This window comes from Pezoporus flaviventris, unplaced genomic scaffold, assembly GCF_033815535.1.
Source record: "Pezoporus flaviventris isolate CSIRO_AGI_PZ_B2104156 unplaced genomic scaffold, CSIRO_AGI_Pfla_v1 ptg000029l, whole genome shotgun sequence".
NCBI lineage: Eukaryota > Metazoa > Chordata > Aves > Psittaciformes > Psittacidae > Pezoporus > Pezoporus flaviventris.
Genome location: NW_026892577.1, coordinates 4,636,168 through 4,664,024, shown reverse-complemented (window position 1 = coordinate 4,664,024; position 27,857 = coordinate 4,636,168). Strand labels below are relative to the sequence as shown.

Genomic DNA, 27,857 nt, shown 5'->3' with positions numbered 1-27,857 from the left:
GTATTTGAAAGCAGTAATATTGGGTTTGTATTTGTGGTGGTTGAAAATTATGTTAAAGCAATAATTCTCAACTCAAATGATCAGATATCAAAGAATAGATAACAACAAATGCTTTATTTAAATGCTTTGATTAGATTGTATGGAAAAGAGGACTGTGACATTTACATTCAACACATCAATGCTTCAGTTTTTTTCATGTGATCCCAAAGGAGAAGATTAGGGTCGAAGACAGTAGATGATATTTTCTCATTAGGTGGAAATTGATCTTACAATTTGAACTACTGGAACAGATTGTTACTTTGGCAGTTCATGAAACTCCTCAATAAATAGAAATTAGATTCTTTCTCTTGTGTTGTGTGGGTAATCGCTTTTTTTAAACCTATAGAATTTTCTTCTTCCTTTGAGGATAATGTAATTGACTTCCAATTCAGATTTATAAAGTTGTTTGCTGTTTTTAAAGCTTCCCTCTCCCCTACCCTGGTGGATTGAGTGACACATTAGGAAGATAAGAAAGAAATCCAATTTTAAGTAAGTGGAGAAAAATCGTATTTGCATAGAAAATAATAAAACATATTTTTCATTATCTTTGTTCTGCAGCTGTAGTGCTCTTTGTTGCACAAAAGGCACGTATTTGGTGAATGTGATGTTCCTGAAGAGAAAATGTATTTGTGCTGAAATAAAAGTGATATTTCATGCTATATGTATTTAAGTAGGAAAAATCTGTAAATGGTATTTTAAGTTCTACGTTCACCTTGCGTTTCTAAGGCAATAGCCTTACAAAAGTGACGTTTAAATAGTGTTTCATTAGCGACAGTATTATTCTATTGCTTTTTTCAACTATATATTCCATTTTTTCACTGATTTATACATACTGTGATAACTCCATGAATGTTTTACTCTTTCACTGAAGAGGTAGTGCTGGCCACACAGTCTTGGCACATTTAGGCATACATGGGCAAGGTGAAAGATAAGGGAACATAGATAAGGGAACACATCCTGATTAAAAGCTATCGTGGCTAGAAATAAAGCAAGTTTCAACTTGGATGTATTCTCTTTTCTGGTTCATGGTGAAGCCATGTGAAAACTGTTGCCAGTAACGATGATAGCTGAAAAGAGTAAGCAGTGAGGGGGAGGTCAGGGATGCCTCTTCTGTGGCAGTGTTAACAGGTGTTACTTTAGCGCATGTGTGCATCATGCACAGGGTATTGATGTGTTCTTTGAAAAAACCTGATGCTTTCAAGCTCCTGAGTTCAGGTGAGGCTCCTTAGAACACATCCTTCTTCCATGCCAGAACAAGACCTGGGTACATGGTGCATGTCCTCTCTATCTTACCTTTCCTGTTGTTCAGCATAGACCAGCAATGAAGTACTGAGGCTGTAAGTTACCTGCAACACTCTTTCAATCACTGATTTGGTTAACAGTATTGTTAAGAATTCGCACTGTTAACTTTTTATACAAAGTTTCTGATTGTCCTCACTCTGATACATTCACTGTCATCTGAATGTATTTTGTATTTGCTATGTGAATTCTTCCGGTTCCCTTTCTCCAAACACGGAATATCTCGGGTATCAATTGGCGTGAGGTTATTTGTGTGTCTTATTCACTATTTGCCACTAGGGGACACTACTGACCACTACATGCAAGGATGGTCGCTGTAATAAGAGTCTTCAATGTATTTTCATTTTCTGACTCGAGGCACCGTTTTCGAAGTTCTAATGCCTTTCCTGATCAAAGAGTACTTAATCAATTGTTTATTTTTAAGTACTTCTGGGTTTAAATTGTTTCCTCCCGTGATTCACCGAATCAGAATCTTGCTGAGGTTACAATTCTGTTACAGTATCTATTATTAATGCTTAAGAATAATATACTGAATTGTTCATACTCTCCTTAGACCTCATTCAAATACTGTTAATCTTTTCTGGGTAGAAGGTATAATGAATGATGGGAATTGAGTGTCTCCATTATTTAATGAACGGAAGGTAATTTGGATGCAAGTGGACGTCATTCTTCTGTAGAATACTAGGAGAAGTTGACAACTGGTTAGGCACAGATTGGATGCGTGGTTGTTGTGTGTAAGAAGTAATAGTAATAAGTTGCCTCAAAATGGTAATACATATTGGAAAAATTGAAGTGCCCCTTTCTTCCCCTCCACCCTCCCCACTCCACCACCCCCAAGATAATATGCTTTACAGTTATGAACTTGATGTAAATTAGTTTAGTTAGAAACTTTAGCAGCAGCTCTCTTCTAAATGCCTGTCCAGTCTGTCTTTGACTCAGTGTCAACCTTTGCATCCAGGACATCCTTACTCAGGAGAGCATTCTTGCCAAGGAGATCTGATGCTTTTTGCAGAAGTTACTCCTCTTGTTTATTAAGAACATGGCTTCTTTCAAGCTGCCGTTGATAAATCTCAGCTGTTACATTCAGGGAGTCTGTACACTCTTCATATCTATCCAATATCACTTATTTTATAGACATTTATAATTCATTTCCAGATGCTCTTTTCTTTTGCAAATGGAAAAGTCTTAGCAGACTTGGTGGTTCCAATTACAGAAGCTATTCAATTCCTTTGAACATCCCTATTACTTTCTTGTAAACAGTCTTCAATTCTATCTTCTTTTTGATTAGGGCATGCAATTTTTTAAGTATGTTCAAAACAGTGATTTATATAGGGAAGTAACAGTGTTCCCTATTCCTAATGTGGTTTGGGTTTTTTACCATTGCTGACTGTTGATGTGATATTTTCATGAGTTTTCCCCAAATGAGACTTTGCTACTGTCTAGTGATGGTTAGTTTAGCGACTCTCTTCACTCAGTCTAAAACATAGCTTTTATCTATGTTTCATGTGCAGTTTTGTAGCTCAGTTACCTGATGAGGCAAGAACTTGTTCTGTGGCTCTTCAAGGGCTGATCTTATTTGTTCTGCTCTCCAGTAATTGCCTTTATCAGCAAACTTTCTTCACTGCTCATCCTCTTTCAGGATCATTAATGTCTATGTTGAATATCTTGAGGAGTAGAAATCCTTGTGCCACTCCACAGGTGACCTCCCTCCCTTTAAGAAGTGGCCATTTACTCTGTCTACTATTCATAACTATATTTTCTAGTCAGTTATTTAGCCATGTAAAGGCCTTCATTATTTCGCTACAAAAATCAGGTTTCCTGATTTTAGGAAGGGAATTCTGTTAAAATCCAGTGAAAACTCCCTGTCGGTGTATCAATTGGATCAGCCCATCTTGATTTATTCAAAGAATTTTAAGTAGGTTTGGAGGACAGGGTGCTGTGTTTAATTTTTACTTTTATTGTTTAAGCATGTTATCACTGAGCTCCCAAAGGAGGTTATGCTCACACTGACTTCAGCAGCTTAGGTGTTCAGGGATGTCCTGCAGGTTGAGGGATGTTAGGCGGGATGAGAGGGACCTACCATTATGTTTTAGTATCGGCATCAAATTACAGAAATAATTTAGCTGTCGTACAACATCTGTATGCAATCACTGATGTCAAGAATTTCAGTTCCATAATTGATAGTGTTTAAAGTGGAACACATTGATTGGTGTCCTAAAAGTTCAGTGTTCCTTCTCTAGAAATAAAGCCAGTTAATGATACACAGATACTGACAAGAGGCAAAGAGTGCACAAGCCGTCTTTTTTGTTTGTTTGTTTCAGCAATGTTCTGAGTATATTCAGGTTTTACATAATAAGATTTTCAAGTTCTTCCAACATCTAGAGCATCAACTAATGATGAAGAGATCACATTTTAGTTATTACAGAGGAAATGAACACTAAATATTTCTGCTGTTCATGATTTTAATAGTCCTATAAGCTAAAAATTGTGCATTTTGCTGACTTTTTCTTATAATAGAAAAAATTGTTTAAATTTCAAAATAATAGCTGTGGATTTGCTATCTTTGTAGAATGATTTATACAATTTTACAAAATTTGAATATTCAGATCTTTTTCTAAAGCACTTTACAGTCTGTACTCTTGAAAAGCAGTGCAGAACAGTATTGGCAAAGGACATTTTTTTCTTCCTAAAATTTAACAGAGTATAATCTATATTGTATAATTTCCTGTAACGTTATTTGCTTTGATATAAGCTATACTGTATTTGAATTAACCACAGTAAGTTTTTCCCCAGAGGTAACATGCAGTGTATATTGTGTAGTACATTTTCGACCTGTAGAGCATCTAAAAATATGATGCATTATGCTTTTCTTTTAATCTGTGACTCATACAATATGTGTTCAGAGAAGAATGCAGAAATGGATCATTATTATTTGAGCTAATCCAATGCTTTCAATTTGACTGACATTCCCTGTTGTCAATTTATTTCACTGAGCATCTGTTAAACATAAAAGTGTATACTGTATTTTATCAGAATGAGCAATCTTGACATCTGTAATTAAGCCTCCCTGTTTCTGCTTTAGTGGCTCTAACATCCCTGTCTAACAGATTGTACAAATTGCACATTTGTTTACAAAACAGGTCCAGATTGTTCTTTGAACGTCCCTTCTACAGAGTCTTACTGGATTCTACCAAATGTAAAACCATTCAGCCCTTCTGTGGGCCGGGCTTCCCATAAGGCAGTCCTGCACGGGAAATTTATGTGGGTGATTGGTGGCTACACTTTTAACTACAGTTCATTCCAAATGGTGTTGAAGTAAGTGATTTATCCTTTGTCATATCGTTTTCTGATGCAGCTTTGGGAAAACAGATCTTACCTGGGAGGTAGTCTCTACACTGCAATTTTATGGAAAGGTTTAAGTTTTTTAGGTTATTAATGGTCTTATTTTCTGCTTGTCATTTTCTTATGATTATGAGAGGCAAAAATACAGGTACCATCAATCTGTATGCGTAATTTCCTCAGTTTTGTGAAAACACTTGCTATACTTTGCTGCAAAACATAAAAATGTGATTTAAACAGAGAAAGAAATCCATGTGCTGATATTTTCACACAGTACATATAGAATATTAACTACATTATTGGAGATAATTTATTAATATAGGAGATTTGCATTTAATGCATGAATACCTTGGGTAGCAGAAATTTACCCTGTCAGTAGAGGTAACCCTCTACTGGCCATTAGTGCCATGCCAGCATGGGTAAGCAGGTCGTCCATGTTTCACTTGCTTATGACAGCTTGGGTGTATGTGCACTTGATCATGTATTGAAAACAATGTTGAAGCAGCTGTAAATATTATCTAGTTGATTTGCGTGGTAACTTGTATATATAGAGAGGTCCTAAATGTGGCAAATGCAAACGATGACATGTTTATTTCTGCTTTTTTAGTCTACGTTATATTTTCTTTCACACATTTAGAATTATCGAAAACAAATCCCATCATCACCTTTGTTTTTCTTTTCTACCTCTATTAATTATTTTTTACCTCTCTTTCATCTTGTGATGTGTTAATGCATTAATGGATTAATAGTTAATTAAAAAAATTAATGGAAATTAAAATCAACCATGTAGCAGAGAGAGTGTTCAACAATAACTCTTCAAAGTAGTGCAGAAGATTGTGACATAAGCAGTTGAGTGGGGTGGGTTTTTTATGTGGCTGATAATGGTGATCTTGGCAACTGAGATTCTTAACTACCCGATAAGTTTGGTGATTTTTATTACAGCCCTGTAATTGATGGGAAAGAGCTGCTCTTGTTTTGCTTGATGAACATTTGTACACTATTGTAACAGTTCAGAATGATCATGTTACTGTTGCAAACAAATAACCATGTCAGATAATCAGTGGCTGGTCAAGCTTGCCAAACAGATGTCAGTTTGAACATATAAACCTCTCTATTTCTCTGCAGGTAGAAAATGTTTACTTTTCTGTTTCTCTTTTAGCTACAATCTGGAAAGCAGTATATGGAATGTTGTACCTGTATCCAAAGGGCCACTTCAGAGATATGGACACACTCTTGCTTTATATCAGGTTTGGACTCTTCAACATCCTATTTAATGAATTCTTTTGTGTGTCCTGTTAGTGATCTTAAAATGATTCATCATGAACATGGGTTATTTTTGAAGATAGATAATTTAATTTCTAGTCCCTAAACATTTTGTATTAGTGTCTTATTCAGTACTTAGATGTATTGCGCAATTTTTGGAAAGAAGATTGTGCGATAGATCTAAGTCATTTACTAGCTGACCATAAATCCTCAGAGCTAAACCTCCCGATAAAAGGGGACTAATATAATTGGAGTTGCACTAAGGGAAGGAGAGCTGGGAACCATGGCAGTGGTGTTGCTGACTGGGCACCATCCCCAGGGACTAAGCCCAGCAGGCAGAGCCATGGGTCTGTAGCAGGCTCTTTTGACAGCCCCAGACATGGCAAGAAAAGACCCAGGGCTGGGGACTATTCAGGGAGATCAGGGGCACAAGGAGACATTGCCTGAGGCAAGACTGGAGAGAAGGCTACAACACACACCTGAGGGCTCCACCCAGGAGACAAGATACTTATGGCATGGGTCCGGCTCAATCCAGGAGGAAGAGTCACAAGCAGTCAGGGACTGAGGGTCCTCTTGGTGAGGCTGGCCAGGGTCACTAAGGCCTGTTAATGCCGTAAGGGCTATGTCAGTAGGAAATGAATTCTTATTCATGTGCTGTAATTGTAGAACCAGAGCAATATTAAAATACAAACTGTTGTTCTATAGTATCATCTTATTGTAAGTTCAAATAAATAAGAACTACTGATGGTTTTGCTTCTCCTGATACCATGTAGTCTTCACATGGCTTTCTTGAAAGCACTTTTAGAGGTTTATTTCACTATATTTAAAAAAAAAAAGATTTGTAGTTTAGAATATAAAAAAAAAAAGGTCTTTACTTAAAAAAGAAAACTGCTTTTGTCTATTGGTTACTTTTTGGCTAGTATTAGTTATGTAAGTGCAAAAGTGAATGCAGTGATTAATTTAGCCTTGTGCAGATGATGTCAAACATGTTACATGACAGAGAAGTACAGAATTTGTATCACATCTTTAGTTGTTTTTGTAAGATACGCCCATCAGGGAAGAACATAAAAGATTGTCTCAAGTCTGACCACAGTGTTCATCTGGCCTGGTAACATGTCTTGAGCAATGGGTAACAGCAAACACCAAGAGAAGAATATAAGAAAAAATGACTAGAACATTTTGAAGCTTCCTTGGAATAGTGTAGTCTGCATCTGAGATTTCCTAATATAGGGTATTATTTTTGTGGAAAGATTATGAATCCATGTGTGTGGTGTTTTTTATTTTTTTGAACCATCTATTTATTTTAGCATTGATGCTACCCTGTGCCGAAAGAGTTCTGGTGTGTTTTGTGAAGCAGTGCCCCTTTTTGGGAGAGTGGTACTAGCTGTTTTAATTTTGATAATTACTATTTCTTATTTTCCATTTACTTCCTCAGTACCACCCACAAGTTTCTGTGAGTCCATCATATCCTTCCTGTATCATTTCTTTTTCATGCTGAAAATTCCTTGTGTTTTCAATAATCCTCTAGAAGGAAGCTATTTCATACCTTGTATAACATTGCATTATCACCTCTACCTCTTCTGGTTCTGTAATATCCCTTCTGAAATACAGATAATCAGTCTTTAGTATACTGGTTCCTCAGAGGCCTAATTTTTTTCTGTTAATTCTTAACTGTATTTTAGCTTTTTGAAAATCTGTTGTTGGCTTTGAACAGGTATTTTCACAGAACTGTAGGTTATAACATCAAGACCTCATTCTAGTCAACTAAAAACCCACCGTTGTATGGTCAGAGTTAAAATTTGAGTGATGCGTGTGCATAAGAACATATACTTATCTATGTGAACACTTATTTACACTTTTATTCATCTTCATATTGCACACTCACTGTTATGAGATTGTTCTGCAATTAATTCTTTGCTTTTGACCATTATCTCAGCTATTTCAAGTAGCATAGTATTGTCAAAACCCACTAATTTTTCCATTAATTCCTGTGCCAGATGGCTTGTCAGTATGTTGAACAAACAAATCCCAGATGTAGATCTCTGTGGGACACCATTAATGACCTCTATGCATTTAAGTGACCGTTTTCCCCCAAAACCTTTATTTATTGAATTATTTAGCCTTGTGTTATCTGCCTTGCGCTTTTCCCAGAGTCTCTTAACATTTTTCATGCCTTAAAGAAGCTATCAAGCATCTTTTGGGAATTCCAGGTAACTTTCTCAGCCAGACCTTTGATTCCTTCAAGAAAATCCAATGATTTGCAAGATAAAACTTCCCATTTCAAAAGCTGTTAGACTTTTCCTCTGTGGGCCTGTCTTATCCATTTGTTCCCTGAATTTGGTCCTTTATGCCTGTTGCTTTGCACTCTTCTGGTACTAACACATTTTTAAGGAGGGATTTACAAACTACAGAGAAGGATCATCTTTTTTGTTCTGGAATTCCTTCCGAACTGATCCTGGTGACTTGGTGCTGATTGTTCTGTCAGCTTTGTTTTTTTTACTATAAGCTCCTGTTATGAATTTCTGCTGTGGAAATATCTCTGAAGTCTACCATGAAGAAGTCTCACTGGGAAATTAACTACATTTTATTGCTACCAATCGATCTTCCCAGAATACTCCTTGTGTCTGTTTGTGTCTCTTGGCACCACAAAGTATCTAGTTAGCTGTGTTTCTAATCCCTTTGAAAAATTATGTATTAGTACTTATTATATATAGTATTTCTTTATATATAAATTCTGCAGGCAGCTCATTAAACTGTTTCATGTCTTGACTTTTTATTTCTCAGTGGTTTAATCTGCTGGAAATTTTTAACCTTTATCTTGAAGTATACTTTTTCTTCTAGCAGTCTTCATTATCCTCCTGCTAAGTCAAGCTCTTTATTTATTTATTTACTTATTTGTAGTGGAAAGGATTTGTAAACAGAAAACATTCATATGATCTGAGCAGATGTCCTTAAATTGTCTTCATATTGTCAATAAGGATTTTATCCTGTCTACTTGTTCCTTTCAGTTTCTTTTTATGGTCAGTCTTCCTTTCATATAGTCCTCCTTTATTATTATTCTTCCAGAGATGTTGAAACTGTCTATGGCATGGTTAATATAATAGAGGCGTTTTTCAGCAGTAATATGAACAAGATTCTGTGCATGCCCCAGCATCAATTCAGAAATTGCTTTTCAGGTTGTCAGTTCCCTGACTCATTACTAATGTATTATCTGTTCTTTGAAAGGTCAGATCTTTCTGACCGCTATCTTTGCTTGTTATGGTACTTGTAGAATGTGGGCCTTTTAGTTGAGAAACGTTCAAGTAATGTATCATTTATCAGTCCAGAATATAGGCTTAAAATATCATTTAACCTTTTTATTTGACACTGCTAATATTTTCTTGAGATATTCCAGACTAAGCTGTAACCATTTTGAGCTACTTTTACCAATTTTGACAGTAACCGTTTTGAGCTACTTTAAATACAATAGACCTGTCTTAAACCAGAGATCCTTTTGGATATCGGTGAGGAAATGGCACTCTCGTTAATATTAATGAATGCTGCAAGCAAGTGTGTAATGAAGAAGCTGTTGCTGTTAAAAACGCATATTAATTAATAATTAGATTTCGCTAATAATGGACACAGAACTATTCATGTCATGTAATTCATATGTTGCTTGTACTTACGTTAAATATCAGAATTACATGGGCCAAAATGTCATGTAAAAAATTTTGAGAGAAAAAGGTACATCCTTTTGCAGTTAAGTTAAGATAAACTTTTGATATTTTTCCTTTCAGGTGTTCAGTCTCTAGAAACAAACAGAAAAATAATATAGTGTGAAGAGTAGTAGAACATAACACCTAGAGATGGCAGCTTTGAGCTGTGTATTCAGCTGTGTACTAGTCATTGTGTAACGTTTCCTTTATAGTTGGGAGAAAAAAATAGCCACAGAGAGGAAATTAGATTAAGTTTTTGACTTGAGCTCCTGAGATTTCAAAGCCTAGTGCTAGACTGGATTGAGAGCGCAGAGCTGGTATTGCCTGATTGTGGTGCAAGGTAAATTGAAACTATAAGATTGACTCTGTAGAGAATGAAATAAGTTACTGTGCCCATTTCCCTCAGAAAGCTTCTTTAGTTAAAATAAAAGTACTGTACCACTTTATTCTGAAGAAAAAAATATCAGATGACTCCCACTGATGTATAGTTATGACAAGTGACTAAGACTTTTTATGCATTTATAGATGAGAAGAGTATAAAAGTGTTCTTGCTTTTAGACCAACTGAACTATTGAATCACATTACCTTCAGTGCTTCAGAATGGCTATTGGAAAGGTGCTGCCTATCTCTGATATCAGTTGGTTCTCATCAAAGATTGTGTATAGTTCCTGGCATCTTGATACACAAAAATGTCCACATACTTTAAAATAATTCGTATAAGAAATAGGATTATAAAGAGACTGGAGGTAATGGCTTGTGAGGTTTTTAAAGTAAGTACATACAGCTTTGCTGAATAGTGACTAGGTAGGGAGTTTGACAGTAAATTGGAAAATACTAGATTCCTGGAATAAAGTAGAAAGAAAGTTGCATACGAGGTGTATATGGTTGCTGCTGGAAGCTTACTTGGTAGTGAACTTGTGGTTGCATCACAGCATTCAACTTCATAATTAAACTACTGCTAGTGTTCCCAAGAGTTTAGAAGGGTGGCGGGCCATTGAGATTTGTTTCCTTTGAGTCTGGCAATAGGAATGAAGCAAACATGCAGGCCGATGTACTAGTAAATGTAAAGATGTTTTCCAGTAATATGGGCTGTTTTATACATAGTCAAACTTAATTTGGCTCATTTGAGTTTAATGAATGTTACTTCCAATTTTAAAGCTTTATTAAAAAGAATGATTGTTTTGATTTCTTTTCCAAATTAATTGGTATTAGTGTTGAGTTTGTGTATCTCTTCTGGTATTTTTTATCAGTCTGATCTAATGGGAGCTTAATTGGATCATGTAGAGATGTTGATTATTCAGTTTTTTTCTTTTGTGATAGCACATAGTATGTCTTGGGGAAAAGGAAGAAGAGGTATTGCAGAGTCCTAAACCAGGTGGCAAATGCTGAATGCAGAAAACAGGCTTGTATTGAATGAGTTATTGCTAGGTGACTTGAGTCTTATTTATCATTTGGGAAAAAATAATCCAGAAATTTCTTAGAGATTTGACTAAACTGTTAGAAATCTCAGGTAAGCAGAGAACAAAAGTTCTCAAGAATTTGAGTCCCGTTAGGTTACATAAAATTAATTTATATATTAATGCATGGGTACAGTCTAGGGGAGACAAAAAGATGGATAATTATGTTTCAAGAAAATTGGGAATTGGCTGTTCTTCATGTAGTTTAGGAGTAGTATTTCTTTGGCCAAGTTTTCAGGAACAGATTAGATTTAAATAAGAACTAAAGCAGTAAACTTGTTTCTGAGGAAGAAACTTTTCTACTGTGTAGCCATAACTCAGTTGAGAAATACAAAATCAAAATTGAGTAGTTATTTTAACATGATTAATTTACTTCCAATTCATTAGAAATGGATTATAAATTACCCTCTTACTGCATTTTCTTTACTTTTTTTTTTTTGGTAACTACCAGATAAGATTCTTTTGGAATGCAGGCAAGATTTGCATAACAGTGTGACGTTGCTGGGTACAGTCAGAGCAGCTGATAAATGTTGTTCTTTTAGGAAATAAGAAAAATTGCAAAGTCTAAAGAATAAAATTATGATAAGTTTTAGAAAAATCTTGAATTACTGCGCTTATATGAAATATTAAATCAGTATTAACACTGAGATATGATGTAGGGAACAGAGCATGTCCAAGGTCAAAGGAACTATATAAGTGATAAAGGTAGTGTAGGCTTATAATGGGATTTATATTTTTCTTTTAAAATCTTTAGGCTGCTTAAGACCATTTGCGCTTGTACCCTTCCTACAATCTCTTCCTGATTAGGCTTTCCAGATAAATGTCCACCTTTATGTGCCTAGGATGCTGAGTTTTGTCCTATATAACTATGCATGTGCCGTTTTGTTTTCATTCTGTATTTATTCTACTGACTTTGGTCGATGAGCCTTTCTTTCTCTGTGTTCAGCTGATCATCACTAACTTTTAAAGTGTTTTTCAGCAGCACTAGGAGCTGCTTCATCTCCGAAATAGCCCTTAGCGAAGCTTAGTTAAATCTGGTTTTGCGGTTGATAAAACAGTTGTCATGACCTTCTCATCTTATTCTGTGAATAGTTTTGTGTACAGGATCTGCTGTGTCATTTATAAAGATTGCTTCTCACAGGAGTGTTCTTTTATCTGAACTTTGAATCATTTAAAACAGAACTGTGAGGAGGATTTTTTTTTTTACTGTCAGCTGTCTTAAGTAATCATTCCAAAGTTCATGCAGCTCTTTAGGTCGCCTTTTTTTCTGTGTAGTGTCTTCCTCAATGTCAAATCTTTTTTCTTCGGATACTGTTTTACAGCACCTGCAGCTCCCTAATTAGCTCCTCTTTCTGCTCTAGTCTGTCTGCATTTCAAAATAAAGAAATAAATATTTAATCTGCTGTGTTAGAAATGCTGATTCGCCTTTTGAGATCTTTGTGGCAGTGTAATGAATGAGCCATATAGGCTCCTTTTCAGGAGGATGCTTGTTCAAACCATGCCTTTGAATCAGTGCACAGCCTCCTTACAACTTTTGTGGGTCTTCACTATGCTGTTTAAAATGTTGTTTTGCCTAATGGGAAAAACATGGGCTCACATACATGTAGCATAATCCTATTATAAGCTCGTACTGAAGGATGTGAACATCTTTTGGTCATACACCACCATCCAAACTTATCTGTATCACAGAGTATCAGTGCATAGTAGTGGTATAAATTCCAAATCATGAAATGTTTACCTGCCTCAAATGAAAACAAAACAGTTGAAACTTGTGGAAATTTCAAGTGTTCTCTTGAAAACAGGTCAGACAGTTTGGTCAGATACTTACTGACTAATCTCTGAGTAAGGAGGGAGTTTTTCATTCGGTCCTGGTCTCGTAGTTTACCATCAAGCACAGGTATTATTTATAGCATTATAACCCTCACAAGCCTTTGTTTTGCTGGACTGAATAGGTTGTCATTCTACTAATATTTGACATGCTTGCTTTTGAGTTCATCTTCCTTGATGTGTATGATAATAGTGTGCAGTTTACATTTCTATTTAGATCCCATCAGCTCCTTGTACAAGTCTGAAATTTCAGCATGGTTGATCCAGACTGCTTACGTTATGTCTTACTATATTTTCTAGTCTCATTTTCTGAGGCTCAGTATTCCATGCCAAGCAAAACTTTGCCAAATGTTCTAAGCTTGAACCTTCCTTTTTTATTTAGCCAGGTATGACTGAATTTGGGGTAGAATATTGCACTGTTGTATGCAGAAGACAACTGCAAACAGTACAAACACCATGCAGATGGGATGCAGCGTGCATGTGGTTCTAGTATGTCCTAGCAAAAACTAACTCTTCTCAGAACCAGAGGTACTTTTTTTCCATCCAGGACAAACTGTCCTTGAGGCAGTCTGTGAAACTAACAAGCTGGAATTTGTTTTGTGACTTTGTATACCTTGGTTTGCAACTCCAGATGAAGTCTGAGATTTAGTAGGATTTGCTTTCAGTCAATATTTAAGCAAATCCTTCATGACTTATCAAACCAGATGGCATTGCTGTTTGAGGTATGTGGTTCATGAAGACTAGAAAATCTGTTTTGCATCCCTTTAAAAGAACTCAAAGTACTTCCCTATGGGATTTGATTTTAGCGAATGTGCCCAAGAGGATGCTATATAAACATTGTCCCTTTTCTTTGGGCTCAGATGACTGTGAATTTTCTCAGGACTTAAGTTACTTTGCTATTAGGAGAGAATGTGCTCTCTTCTGCATGTGCTGAATGAAATCCCCATAGACTGTGTGTGTGGAAAATCACATTTTAGTTCTGTGAACTGTTCCTTAAGAAAACAATATAATATCCTTTCTGTTTAGTGTGGGTTTTTTTTCCCCCTTTTTTAATAGAATGCTGCAGGATGGATTAGAAGAGCCATGTAATTAAAGTTTTTCTGCTTGAAGTAATCTGGTTGAGATTCATTTTGGTGTCATTTTCATGGCTAGGTTTATTTTTCAGAGAAATAGTCTCCTTATCGTCATTGTTGGTTTAGTTTAAATATCGTTGCCTGGGATTACTGTCTGATATTGAGCTAGTCAATGTAAGATTAAGCGTTAAGATCAAAATCGGATAGTTCAGTTATGAAATACTGCGCAGCACAGAAATATGTAGTTCAGATGTTATCTTTCTGTAATCCATTATTTGCTTTCTCTTCTCTCCCTTCCAATTTTTACAGGAAGAAATCTACATGTATGGAGGCAAAATTGAAGCAAATAATGGCAATGTTACTGATGAGCTGTGGATTTTCAACATACACAGTCAAACGTGGAGTGCCAGAACTCCTGCAGTACTTGTACATGGCCAACAATATGCGGTGGAAGGTCATTCAGCACACATAGTAGAGCTCGACAGCAGAGATGTGGTTATGATTATAATTTTTGGATATTCTGCCATATATGGTTACACAAGCATTGTGCAAGAGTACTACATCAGTAAGTGACTTTCAAATAATTTTATCACATACTGATTGAAGAATTCCTGATACTTTTTTCCTATGTGAAGAACATTCCTGTTCAGCATGAAAATTTGTATTTTGCAGATTCTAACCTCATTTTTTTTTCTTTCTAATTATGTAGGTTAGGTTTCATGTCAAGCAGTAGCATTTCATACATGTTTGAGTATACTGGCTTTGGCTCTGTATTGCTGTGTACATGGCTGATATATTACATGTACACGGCCATGATGCTCTTTAACAAGCAAAGGTTGAAACCACAAATTCAACATTGTTATTGTTGTGATACAACTTACCTTTTTTTACCACAGACTTACAGCTTTTATTACAGAGCAGATAGATTAAAAAAAAGTAAGTAGGGCAAAAATCAGAAATGTCAGAGCAGAATATGATGTACAGTGCTTACTTAAATTACTTGATTATTTTGAAGGTTAACGTTGCTGTAAAATTTTCATTCTGGCTTTTTGAAATGTCGTAACTTCATTGTATGTAGGGTTCTCTCTAAAGTCTGTATATGTTGCTTCTAGAGGAAATAGAGAAAATGAACACTAATTTTTGTTGATAACCTCCCAGAGCTGTCTGGGATTCCCCTTACAAACTGTAATTTTTTTCCTATTTTTCAATACTAGAATTAAACGAAGATATTTTTTTCTAACACATAGTACATCTAAGATATTATTTTCATAGAATAAACATGAAAATTGATACCTTCTGATACTTTTTAAGGTATGTTTATATGCCTCCTAATTAAAATTTAACATTTTCTTACTTTTTATGATTCCTTGTTTTCTGTAGAATCGATCTGAGTAACTCGGTTATTTAGGCCATCCACAATATGCATAATACGAAATATCAAAGAAGTATATGTCAAAGCATAAGAAATTTTTAACTGTTTCATTTAACTTTTTTGGCCTGTATGTATGTGTATATAAACACTGTTTAAGCAGATTTATAGGCAAGGGAAATCCCTTCAAAACTCAGTGGGTTCTTACGCTTCCTGGCATTAGCTCTGATGGTACTGTTGAAATTTTAGAACTATATTGAAAAAAGGATAAAAGAGAATGGGAATAAGAGCAGCAGCACCATGATATGCTTTATTTACAAAATTTGATTGAACTGCATTGAACCACTGTAAAACTATGGTCTTAGAATGATGTTTCACAACAATATTATAAGATTTTTTTGACTATTAAAAGTTTTTTAAAAAAATCTTCATTTCTCAAAGTTTTTTTTAACCTGTCAGAGAATTATTTTTCTTAAAAACAAAGATATGTTGTTCTGTTTTTCTGCATGCTCATGCACTGTAATGTCTATTGACTTAACTTGGAATTAATTATTGGCTTCCTAATGTGCTGCTTATGTAGTCTGGAGTAGAAGTACCAGTATTATTGTCATCTGTTATGAAAAGGGGTGCATGATTCACTTTGTAGTATAACAATTTATTTCTGGCAGATTTTATTGCAGGCCTTATTATTGAAATATATGTAACTTTTTCTTACTTTAATCTTTTTAAATGTTAAAACCATGTTTGTGGAGGATTAATAAAACAGAATATAACTAAGCATATTTAAAAGAAACAAAACAACTTTCCCCTTCTTCTACCCCCCCAAACCTTTCATACCATGGCAATAAGCTTTGAGTAGGAGAAAGCACTTTTTTCTCTGGCAATTATTATGGGTTATGAATTATTTTATTGTTTTTATGCCTCCCTTCTGAGGAGATAATTTCATCACATGCTAGTGAGAAATTTAGTTTGATAGAGGAAATATGTTTCACTTTTATCAAATATAAAGTAAACTTGTAAAAATAGAGGGTGTTACTGTTGAAAACCATTGATTTCAGTGAGGCTGCTGATGTGATAAAGAATTATTGGTGCATGCAATGCTTTGCAGAACATGGCCTATAATGCTGTAACAACCATTTCTGCTGTGGCTGATTCCCATGTTTCATTTTACCTCACTGCATCTCCTTCCTTCCCCTCCCCTGTAAGTTAAATGAATTTTGTGGCGAGTTTTCCTGAATTTCCATCTGTAACATTTATCTACAGTTTTCCACCTGTGGGATTATTTTTAACCTTAAAATTCCAGATGGTGGTTTGAACTAAGAATGACTAGTTTTTCTGGGGAATGTCAGCAGCTCAGAATCCAAATTTAAAAGACATAGGAAGTGATAGAAGCATTTCTGTGAACCCACCTGAATAGGAAAGAAATTTTTTTCTAAAAGGGCATGATGGAAAGAAAGATTAAAGTCCAATTTATTCTCTTTGTGCTTATTCTTAAAACATAGATTGCCTTAACATTTCATAGAATCATGGAATCAGCAAGGTTGCAAAAGACCTTTAAGATCATCAAGTCCAACCATTTCAAATTGTACTGCTTTGTTCTTTTAAAATGTTACCAGCCATGACTTCTAGTCCTAATGAAGGCTATTTTTCAAGCATTTACCAGGTGCCTGTAGAAAGAAAGAGGTGTAGAAAGAGGTGACTTATCCTTCTGTTCGTATGAATTGAAATGTCTAGTGATCCAGTCCTCTTAATGAGCTTTAAACCTGATGCATGGTGCTAAAGCTTTCTTTGTGACCCTGATTTCCATGGGGTGTAGGTCAACAAACTTATAAAGGGGTTTTAATTATTTGTGAGCTCCTTAGCTTTTCATATAGCTATGTAGTTCTTACCAACAAAATATGTGAATCAAATGTGTGCAGGGCCTGAAAATTTCTTTGATGGAACCTACTTCCTGCACTGATCAGACAATGCCAAAGTCAAATTCTGGAAAATTAGGCATGGTTTACAGGCAGGTTTTCACCATACAAAAGCACAGGGGTTCATTTCCACTCCAAAGGTGTGGTGATCGTTGCAGGAACAAAAGAGCTTCCTGTCGTCCTTTCTTGCTCTACCCAGACTTACGATTTTTGAGGAACCGGTAAATCCTGGTATGGGAATTATGTGAATGATTTTACTAACTTGAGCCATAAAGCTTTTCTGGGTTACTCCCCAAAGAAATTTATGTTCCTTTAGGTTAGCAATACCTCATAAACCTTCTAAGAATCTCAATGTGAGTCTGAAGGTGAATATAATACTGATGCTTTGTTTTAGGTAAGATTTATGAATCTCCTTATATACTAAGGAACTTCTGAATAAGCCCTCTGTGATATTTTTTTTTTTCTTTTAAGAAGAGTGGTTTGGTTTAGTCACGTATAATTTTGTTTTCTCGGCTGAATTTTGTTATGACTTTAGAAGTAGGTTATAGGTTGCTTTTGATTAAAAATGTTTCTTTGAAATAGTGCTTAAAGAAACGGCCCTGTGATGCAACATGTGTTTCCCCTTGATTGTGAGTTACCATAAGCTTCATGGTTGCTCAAATAATTAAGTTTGTCACTGCAGTGAAATGAAGGTGCCACACTTAGGTGCTTGTTGGATATAGAGTGTATAGGTTACGTACAAGGAAGAAGTTCTTTACTCTGATGGTGGTGAGGCACTGGAATGGGTTACCCAAAGAAGTGGTGAATGCTCCATCCCTGGTGGTGTTCAAGGCCAGGTTGGACAGAGCCTTGGGTGGCATGGTCTAGTGTGAGGTGTCCCTGCCTGTGGCAGATGGGTTGGAACTAAGGAGGACATTCTTTCCTGTTAGGGTGGTGAGGCACTGGAATGGGTTGCCCAGGGAGGTTGTGAATATTCCATCCCGGGCAGTGTTCAAGACCAGGTTGGACGAGGCTTTGGGTAATATGGTTTAGTGTGAGGTGTCCCTGCCCATGGCAGGGGAGTTGGAACTGGATGATCTTAAGGTCCTTTCCAACCCTCACTGTCCTATGATTCTATCTCAAGGTCCTTTGCAACCCCAACTCTTTTATGATTCTATATTCTTTTTTACCTAGTCTGTGTGAAGGTTGTATTGTCTTAAGGACAGATCAGGCCAATGTATCTAACTTTCCATGGTTCTTACTGGATTTATCTCATATTAAAAGAATACTGGTCTTCAAGCATCATTTTGGAAACAACCATATCTCAAAATGGTATTTTAATTATTCTGTTTCGAATGATAAAAAGATTATTGCAGAAATCTGCAGTTTTTCTTGATTTGGCCTTCCCAGTTTTGTACGATTACACAAATTGGAGAAAAAGAAAACGAGAAACTAAGTTTTGTTCCTTTCTCTTTTCTTGCCTTTCATTGTTTGATGATGGAATAATTTTACATCTTTGGATGTGATTCTTTGGATGTGATTAACCTCCCATGAGCAAAACGCTGAAATTTATCACTTTGGCCATCAAAATCGGTGCTTTTAAAATGTAAACACCATATTTCATAATTCCTTTCAAAAAATATGAAGATTAATCTTAAACAGTTTGGATTTTGTTCACAGTGCCATTAGAAAAGTGGTTATAATTTTAGTGGCTAGTCATCTTCTAATTCATACACTACCTCTATCAATGGCCTGTTTATATTCTCTTGTTTTCTGGGTGATACATTGTTTAATATACGCAGCTTGTCTCCCTTCCTAGAATTCTCTCTGAATTATATTTATAGATACCAGTACTCTCTTGTGCAAGACTAATTAAGGCAACCTCATCTATTCTCCTGTCATTCTAATAGTTCATCTCTGTACCTGTTCCACAAGGAGTTCATCTCTCTTGAATGTGGATGATTAATGAAGCCTTTGGGATATTCTAGGTGAGATTTCACCAGTGCCTGGCTAACTAAACTTAATCCTACTTTATTGGGAGCACCTCACTTGGTAGGTAGTAAAATGACATTTGTACTGCATCCGTGAGAAAGTCATTAATGACTGTCTCTGGTGAAGCAGTGCTGCTACTTATTCTTCTCAGTCATTATCAGCGGATGAGGTTGCATTTTATAGAAGTTCAAGTTGCTAATCCCATTGCACAGTATCTTTAGGTCATTGTAAAATTTTGGTCCTTTTTTTTTCTTGTAGCCAAGATCATCCGGTTCATTTTGCATGTTTTTCTGCTGCTTCTGTGAGCTGTCTAAATTTATGCAATTATTACACATTGAATTGGTGCTAGTGTCATAAAATCCACCCATTCTGATCCTTAAGAAGTATCGCTAATAATCCCACCACCTCTCAACACTGTTCATTGCTGCTGCTTTTTTTTTCATGCTCAAGTCCCATTCTGTTACAATGGTTTATTTAACAATTTCCCATTGTGACGCTAGAGTAAGGGTATTACTCAGATACGAAGATCACCTACTCTTCCTTTTTCTTTAATTGTTTTTTAGGTAAAGATGATGCAAATGTTTTGTTACATTTATATTATTTGGTGAAAGCATTTCCCATTACCTCAACATATTTTTTATTTATCCTTTTCAAAAAAAAAACAACAAACAAGCCCAACTTTGTCCTAAACATTTGCCTGTTACTGAGGTGAGATTAAGGTCTGTAATTGTCCATATCCTGTTTCTCCTCCCTCTGAGCTTTCATGCCAGCACCATGGTTGCTATTCTTTGCTAGTATCTAACCAGCTTTGTTCAAAGTGCTTGTTCCTGAGCGTGCATTTTCACTTGCTGTGTCTGCAGAAGTCATATCCCCAGCTTCAGTTCATTAAACTGGTGAGGTTAGCTTCTATTTCAGCTGTAATTTCTTTTCCTGTTTACATGTTTTGGTCGATGCCTCTTCTTCCAGTTGCTCAGTGTCCTGGAAGCAAAAGCTGGACATGAAGTATATCATTCTGTTTGACAAAGGCGACCAGAATATTGCAGCCTGTAGCAGTGTCCCGCACTTTAACATCTGACACATGTATTTGTCTCAGGTTGTCACAGTGACTTGCCTAAGCATTTTGAGAGAAACTTGATGTGGTAGAATTCTCTGGAAAATCCCCCAGGTGTTGATGAAAAATGTCATATTACAAGTGAAAAGTAGAAGCCCCTATTACTGGAATGATGTTCTTTTTTTGTGATTTTGTTTCAAAATTAATTTGGTCTTACTTTTACATTATTAGGCTTACAAATTGAAATCTGGAAATAAACAAAAAATCCTATTTTCTTCTTTCTGGTTTGTTTATTCACTGATATGTTTCTGTATTTGGCTTTTTAAGCTGATGAGGGTGCAGTTTTGCATGACTGATTTGGTCAATTGAATACTTCATCTGATCTAATGATAAAAAGAGTGGGATCTTGTTGAGTATGAGAAGAGTTATGTAAATACCTTTGATAGAAATTGGATTTTTGTTTAAAAAAGATAGGTGATGATCCATATCAGTGAGTCACTTAGAAAAAAAAACCCAACAGATCATATGCATAGTGATGTCTGTAAATTCAGACAGAATTGTATTTTTGTCTGTATGGTGCAATATTGAAGATGCTGAAGAAGTGTGAAAAATATCAAAACTGTAGGTACACATTTCAACTTGGCTCAACTAAATTTTAAGAAGTAGGAGAAACTCTGATCCCATTTTTGATGTTTATTTCAATAAGTTGCTGGATATTTTTGTTCAAATTATCTATAGCACATGGTTTTTATTTCACAAGCAGATGCGCAGAAATGTGAATAGCTGTAAGTCATGTAAAGCTTGCAATTTTATTGTGGATGGTAACGCTACATAAACCAGATGCCCCATCCCTTGCAGTGCTCAAGGCCAGGCTGGATGGGGCTTGGAGCAACTTGATCTAGTGGAAGGTGTCCTTGCCCATGGTGGGGGATTGGAGCTACATGAGCTTGAAGATTGTTTCTAGCCCAAACCATTCCATGAATCTTTGATTCTATGAAATGTAAACTATTCTGTGATATGTATGATCAACACCACTGTGAAAATTTATTTGGAGAAATAGTGATTTTTTTCTTGAAAAACATGTATGTCAATCTTCATTCTCATTTTTTCATTTCAATAGTAATCAGCCCTGGTGTTGGTGATAGAAAGTTGTAGCTGCAGGTTGACTCCTTACCAATCCTCTTAGATAAATTGAATCAAGTAAATCGATCTGTTAGCAAGGTAATTTGTGTGTAAAACACAGTATTATTGGTACAAATTTGATGTTTGTGTTCAGAATTGCAGTTCTTAATAGCTTGATAATACACAACATAGAGATGGGAATAAAATACATATGAATAAGGTAAATATACTGTGTTGAATGTAAATAGTGTATTACACAAATATCAATGTTCATACACAGAAAAAATCTGACTGAAAGTCATGAATCTCTTCACTAAACACAACAATCCAGAGGAAAAAGAGATAATTTTACCCATGTAATATCAGATAAAAATAGAAATTCAATTTAAAGTAACTTTCAGATGAAGCAAGGTGTGTGGTGTGTGCTACCTTTGCATAAGTAACTTCATAATGGCAGCCAATTTAGGTTGGAGACTGTGCCATTTTGGAAGTTATTGGCCACACTATGTATTCTTCTGACTTCATCTTCAAGAGGCTGCAAGTGAATGATTTCTTCCATTTCACACCCATAGAACTGGCTGCCAGAATAGGCTGGCGTCTACAGGGAATACCTCCTGGCTCGCTCTTTCTGTGACATATGTCATCAGCTGGGAAGATGGAGAAGTGAAAAATTGGAAATTTCAGGGCCACAGGCAACAAGTGACCGCTTAACCTCTGTATTTTCTTACGGCTATTGTGAAATATTTTCCAGTTGTTTTATTCTTCAGTAACAACAGCTATTGTGAATGGTTTTATCTGGTGTCTCTTTGCAGTTATTAATGAGGTGATGTAAAATGTGGATTTGAGTGCCAGTTTAATGAGCTGCTATCAAATTATCCTTCTGTGAGTGTTCAGCAACTGAGTAGATATATTTGCAGTTAAATAACTAAGAAGTGGCAGGTGGAAACTGATTTTTAGCTCAATAACTGTACAGTTTGCTAGCAAAGCATCTGTATCTGTGTGTACTTTTTGCTTCTCACACTTCACAGCAGTTCAGTTTCTGCCAAGCTTCTCCAGACAATTTCCTCATGATCGAGTACAGGTGTTCCAAACACAGCTGAGGTAGCTGGAGCACTGAATTCTCATCAGCCGTGTCTGGTGGGACAAAATTAAGGTTGGGAGAGAATTAATCATAACCCTTAATTTCCTATTTTCCAAAAGGTTTGTATTGTTTTTTGTTTTGGCTTTTTTTTTTTTTGGCTTTCTGTGTGTGCTGAACTCACACATGGGAGAGTATCTGATACTGCTTGGCACCTGTGACAACAATGTATTTCTGATTTAATCAAGAATAGCAGATAATAGTCTAATATCCTTATTCAATTGCAATTATTGCTGTACTTAGAATTATAATGAAAAATGATTCTATATACTTAAAACTCCTAGTATTGTGTGTTAGCAATAATAAACCTTAAACCTATGTCTTTTGTCCCTCTGTTCCAGGGTCTAATTCTTGGCTCGTACCAGAAACAAAAGGAGCAATTGTGCAAGGTGGATATGGCCATACAAGTGTCTATGATGAGCTGACAAAATCTATTTATGTCCATGGTGGATACAAGGCATTACCTGGAAATAAATATGGATTGGTAGATGATCTTTACAGATATGAGGTTAATACTCGGACATGGTAAGTGGGATTTATAATGTAGGAAGCTATTATATGTTAGTGAGAAAGAAAACGTAAGCATTGAGTAAGGTAAAGTAAGGTTCTAGTGAAGTTGTGGGCAGAGATCCTTTTGTGTTTGTAGAGCAGTACATTCTCTGCAACAAAATGGAAGAAATGTGGCCAGCAGATTAATGATTATTAGAATTTAGCCAGCAAATTAATGGAGCTACACATAGAAGGAATGGAGGGAAGAAACTGCACATCTTGTACAAAATAAGGGAAGCTTCCTATCCAGAAGTAACTGCTATACAGAAAACATGTACTGTTTCCACATGGTATGAATATACTGCTGATGCACGTTCAAGTACCTGTTATGTAAGTAAGTAGAGAAATCAAAGGACTGCACAAGGTTATTCTTCATGGAACTGTTAGAAATAAGAGAGAAAAATCCTGGTATTGTATGCGGATCCTTAGTTATTAATGTTCTTGGGTTTTCTATTTCTGTCAGTTCCTTGTCCCTGAAGATTATTGTAGCTTATGAATGGTACTTGTATGCTATGTATAGGAAATGACCTTAAAAGTTTATTCCTACTATAGAGATGATTTGAGGTCAAGAACTATTTCTACAGAACATTTTATTCCTGCAGTTTAATATTTGTCTTGAGAATTAATGGTTTAACTTGAAGCACACAAGACTTGCTCTGAAGATGTTGGAAATGTGGGTTTGATTTCACCGAGGCTCTTAATTTTTGAATGTCACTAACTCATGGCACTTGGAAACATTACAAGGTTTTTTTTTTTGTCCCTGTTAATGTGTTTTTAAATTGCTGGAATTTTAATACTTTCTTATTATAGTCTATTCTTGGAACAAAGTGATATTGTATCTTTTGATGGTCTGTTCAACAATATAATAATAATTATTGGGATATTTTTATTCATTATATTAAAAACTGCAGCTTGTAGAGAACTCTTGTTTCATGAATATTTCACTGGAAGGCAGTTGTACTGTGGTTGAGAAGATTGAAGTAATGACACTTAGGTAGTAAAGCAATTTTTCTTTGCTGTACCTGTCACAATTTATAATCGGGATTCAAAGCACTCTGTGAGGCAACTGGGCCTGAGCACACCACTGGCCATGCTGGAGCATGCAGTAGAGGTAGAACCAGAGTGCTTTCTTTTGGCCATGTACATGGCTTTTTTCAGTTTCACATTTGATTTTCCTCATGGTCTCTGTTTTTGTCACATTTCCGGTCTGATCTGGCTGAGGCTCATGTGCTTCACTAAGTCTTTGGTATACAAAGCTGATTACTTATTTTATTCAGTGGCATGTGGCTTTTCGTTTCTCGTATCCATTAGGCATAGGCTTAATGTTTCTTGGTATATGAGGGGCTGATATTTTAATTCCTAGTGCAAACATTGTTCCTAATACATAATGGAGAATTAGTGTTTGTAATACCTGCATTGCTTTGCATTACTTGCATTCTGCAGCAGTTGGCAACTGGGGCACAGTGTGGTGCTGAGCTTAGATAATGGCCTTGAAACAGTGGAAGCACCTGCTGGCTCCTGGGTATTTCTATTACTATTATAATGCCATGCGGCTGTATGCAGCTCCTGGCATCAGTACAGTTGACATGCCCTAATGTCTGCAGATGCATGTATATATGCATAAATAATGAATTCTGTATAAAGTGTGCTGAGACTCACGTAATTTGCAAGAGGTTGATATGTGTTGGTATGGGGAGTTCTAGAGATTGCTCTCATTGGTAATGTTGAGAGGAACGATGAATATTGATATCATGCCCAAATTAACAAACTAGGTGTGTATCACGCTTCCACTTCTGCTGAATCTTGGAGAAAAGTTATTGTTACCAGGAGGGATGAAACTCAGCCCTTAGAATCATTGAATCTCAGCACTATGTGCAAAAATTAGAGAATCATAGAATAGTTAGGGTTGGAAAGGACCTTAAGATCATCTAGTTCCAAACCCCCTGCCATGGGCAGGGACACCTCCCACTAAGCCATGTCACCCAAGGCTCTGTCCAGCCTAGCCTTGAACACTGCCAGGGATGGAGCATTCACAACTTCCCTCGGCAACCCATTCCAGTGCCTCACCACCCTCACAGTAAACAACTTCTTCTTTATATCCAATCTAAACTTCCCCTGTTTAAGTTTTAACCCGTTTCCCCTTGTCCTATCACTACAGTCCCTAATGAAGAGTCCCTCCCCAGCATCCCTATAGCCCCCCTTCAGATACTGGAAGGCTGCTTTGAGGTCTCCATGCAGCCTTCTCTTCTCCAGGCTGAACAGCCCCAACTTTCTCAGCCTGTCTTCATACAGGAGGTGCTCCAGTCCCCTGATCATCCTCGTGGCCTCCTCTGGACTTGTTCCGACAGTTCCATGTCCTTTTTATGTTAAGGACACCAGAACTGCACACAATACTCCAAGTGAGGTCTCATGAGAGCAGAGTAGAGGGGCAGGATCACCTCCTTTGACCTGCTGGTCACGCTCCTTTTGATGCAGCCCAGGATATGGTTGGCTTTCTGGGCTGTGAGCGCACACTGAAGCCGGCTCATATTTATTTTCTCATCAATCAGAATAAAACCTCCTAGTACAATGTGGAGACTAGAGCTAGGGCAGTGCAATTGGGTGACAAGTAGTAAAGTGAGTAGCCCAAAGAAAAACTGTGGGGACTGCTGTTCCCTGGAACAGTGTATAACTCTTTAAGTCTTTAGTGATCTAGACAGCTTCAAGGCGGGATAATCGGGACAGAGCCTAGGGTATAGCAATTAATGTAGGCTAGGAGGCAGGAGCTGTAGAAAACTGGTGAAGCAAAAGACAGAAATCTATAGGTCAAATAGACAATGACAGTGTCTTAGTATATCACCATTCTTTCAACACATACAGCAGTATTGCTCCATTGCTAGTTGAAAATATCTGTTTTAAAATAATGTCCTATTTCCTTGTCATTTCTAATTTTGTACTTTGCTAGCTGATGAATTGAAACCAAATACCACTTTTTTTCTGGCTAGGCACCATAAGTGTTCTATATGAGGTTAATTCTTGGTTAGAAAAACACACTTGGGTGGTGATCTGTTTTCAAAGTCTATTAATTAGAGTTACACAACAAAAATGCAAATCACCAGCAACAAAAAAGAGTTAAGCCAGAAGCACATCGGTGGGTATGTTGGTGGCTTGAAGGAATTAGTACATTTTTAAGCAATTAAAAAAACCTCATTTACTTTCATTTAGTCTTTGGTATTTCCTTTGAAGTAACTCTCTAGGGGTAGGGAGGAATCTATTTAAATGGCAGAATTTAGGTTTAATGCTTTCCTCTCAGCTTGTTTAAACACATTATCTCCTGTCAGTTAAAAAAATACCTTGAGTTTTCTGATTGATTTACACCATTATGTCAAAGCAATGGAATATACTTCAAACCTTCTCCCCCAAATCTTATGATGATGAAAACGTATTGAACAAGTGTTGAATTGGTATGATTCAAGAAGGACAGTATTATTTAATCAGGAGAGATTGTCAAGTCAGTCTGTTCATTACAGGAAACAAATGACAAAACTGTTTAATAAAGTGTGAGCGGTGTGGAGTAACCCAAGTGAGATTGTAAACTTGGAAACTGTTAGATTTCTGGACATGTAAAAGGTTATTAGGGGAATGTAAATAATATTCTGTACTGGTCATCTGATCAGCTCTTCCCAAACATGTCTACAGCTGGTCTGTTTAAGTAATTCAAGCTGGCAAAACCTACAAGTGGCTACTTTGTCCCTTGGTGAGATTTATTTGCTGTGATTGAATCAAGCCTGTATTCTGTTCTTTCTGCTAGCCCCGCACCTGCTGCTATAAAACTGCAGCACTGATAGCTCTTGGCTACTGCTGGGCCGATATTATTGCCCTAGTGTGAAGTAGACTGCACATCACAGCCTAAAATTAGTGAAGAGAGGTCAAAGACTCAACGTGCATGGGCTGTTTTTTGAACATATTTATTTTTTGGTACTGAAATTCTGTGTTTGAGCTTGCCAGCCTGAATATATTTCTGAAGCATTTATCTCACCTAGGATGACTTCTACCAATCTCTTTTTGAGTTCTGAGTGTTCAGTTAATTAACAAACAAAAGTTTCTCCTTTTCCAATACTTACGATAGTCTAAAGGTTCGTTTAGCCTTTTAAAGAATTCTTTATTGCATTCTTGAGCAAAGCCACGATATGGCTAAGGATATACAAGAATAGAGTAGAATAATGTTTTCATTTGGTTTTGAATCCAATTTGCCATATCATTAATCGCTTCTGAAGAATGTAAACATGATACAATCTATTTCAGATGCATTATTTGACAAGCTTTTTTAATTAAGAAAGCATGACATTTTAAATGAGTGTTAAATGTGTTTGTTGTAACAAAAGGAACTTCATAATCTGGAAGCAATTTGAATGTATTTAATCATATTTACTGAATAATAGCTTTAGTGTTTTCCTTGTATTTTATATTGTTTTCGTCTAGTAACTTTTTTGGTGTGTCTGCAGGTTTTCACATGTTAGTATGAATTAATTTGTTCTTGTATTTCGTAGGACTATTTTAAAGGAGAGTGGTTTTGCAAGGTACCTTCATTCAGCTGTCTTAATCAATGGAGCTATGCTAATTTTTGGTGGAAACACTCATAATGATACTTCCCTGAGTAATGGTGCAAAGTGTTTTTCTGCTGACTTCCTTGCATATGATATAGGTATGTATTCTTTTCTTCTCCTGTGAGTTTTAAGTACCACAGTATTGCTTTCTCAACTCAAGCTA

General features: G+C 36.3%; 1 protein-coding gene across 1 annotated transcript in view; it reads left to right on the top strand.

Moving 5' to 3' along the window:
• Window positions 1-27,857, top strand: part of ATRNL1 (attractin like 1) — a 507,305-nt gene that overhangs the window by 54,268 nt on the left and 425,180 nt on the right. Inside the window, exons 6-10 of the mRNA XM_061458665.1 lie at window positions 4,479-4,653; window positions 5,837-5,924; window positions 14,302-14,557; window positions 22,901-23,084; window positions 27,638-27,792. Of these exons, the coding sequence (XP_061314649.1) occupies window positions 4,479-4,653; window positions 5,837-5,924; window positions 14,302-14,557; window positions 22,901-23,084; window positions 27,638-27,792 (858 nt within the window). The remainder of the gene's footprint in view (window positions 1-4,478; window positions 4,654-5,836; window positions 5,925-14,301; window positions 14,558-22,900; window positions 23,085-27,637; window positions 27,793-27,857) is intronic.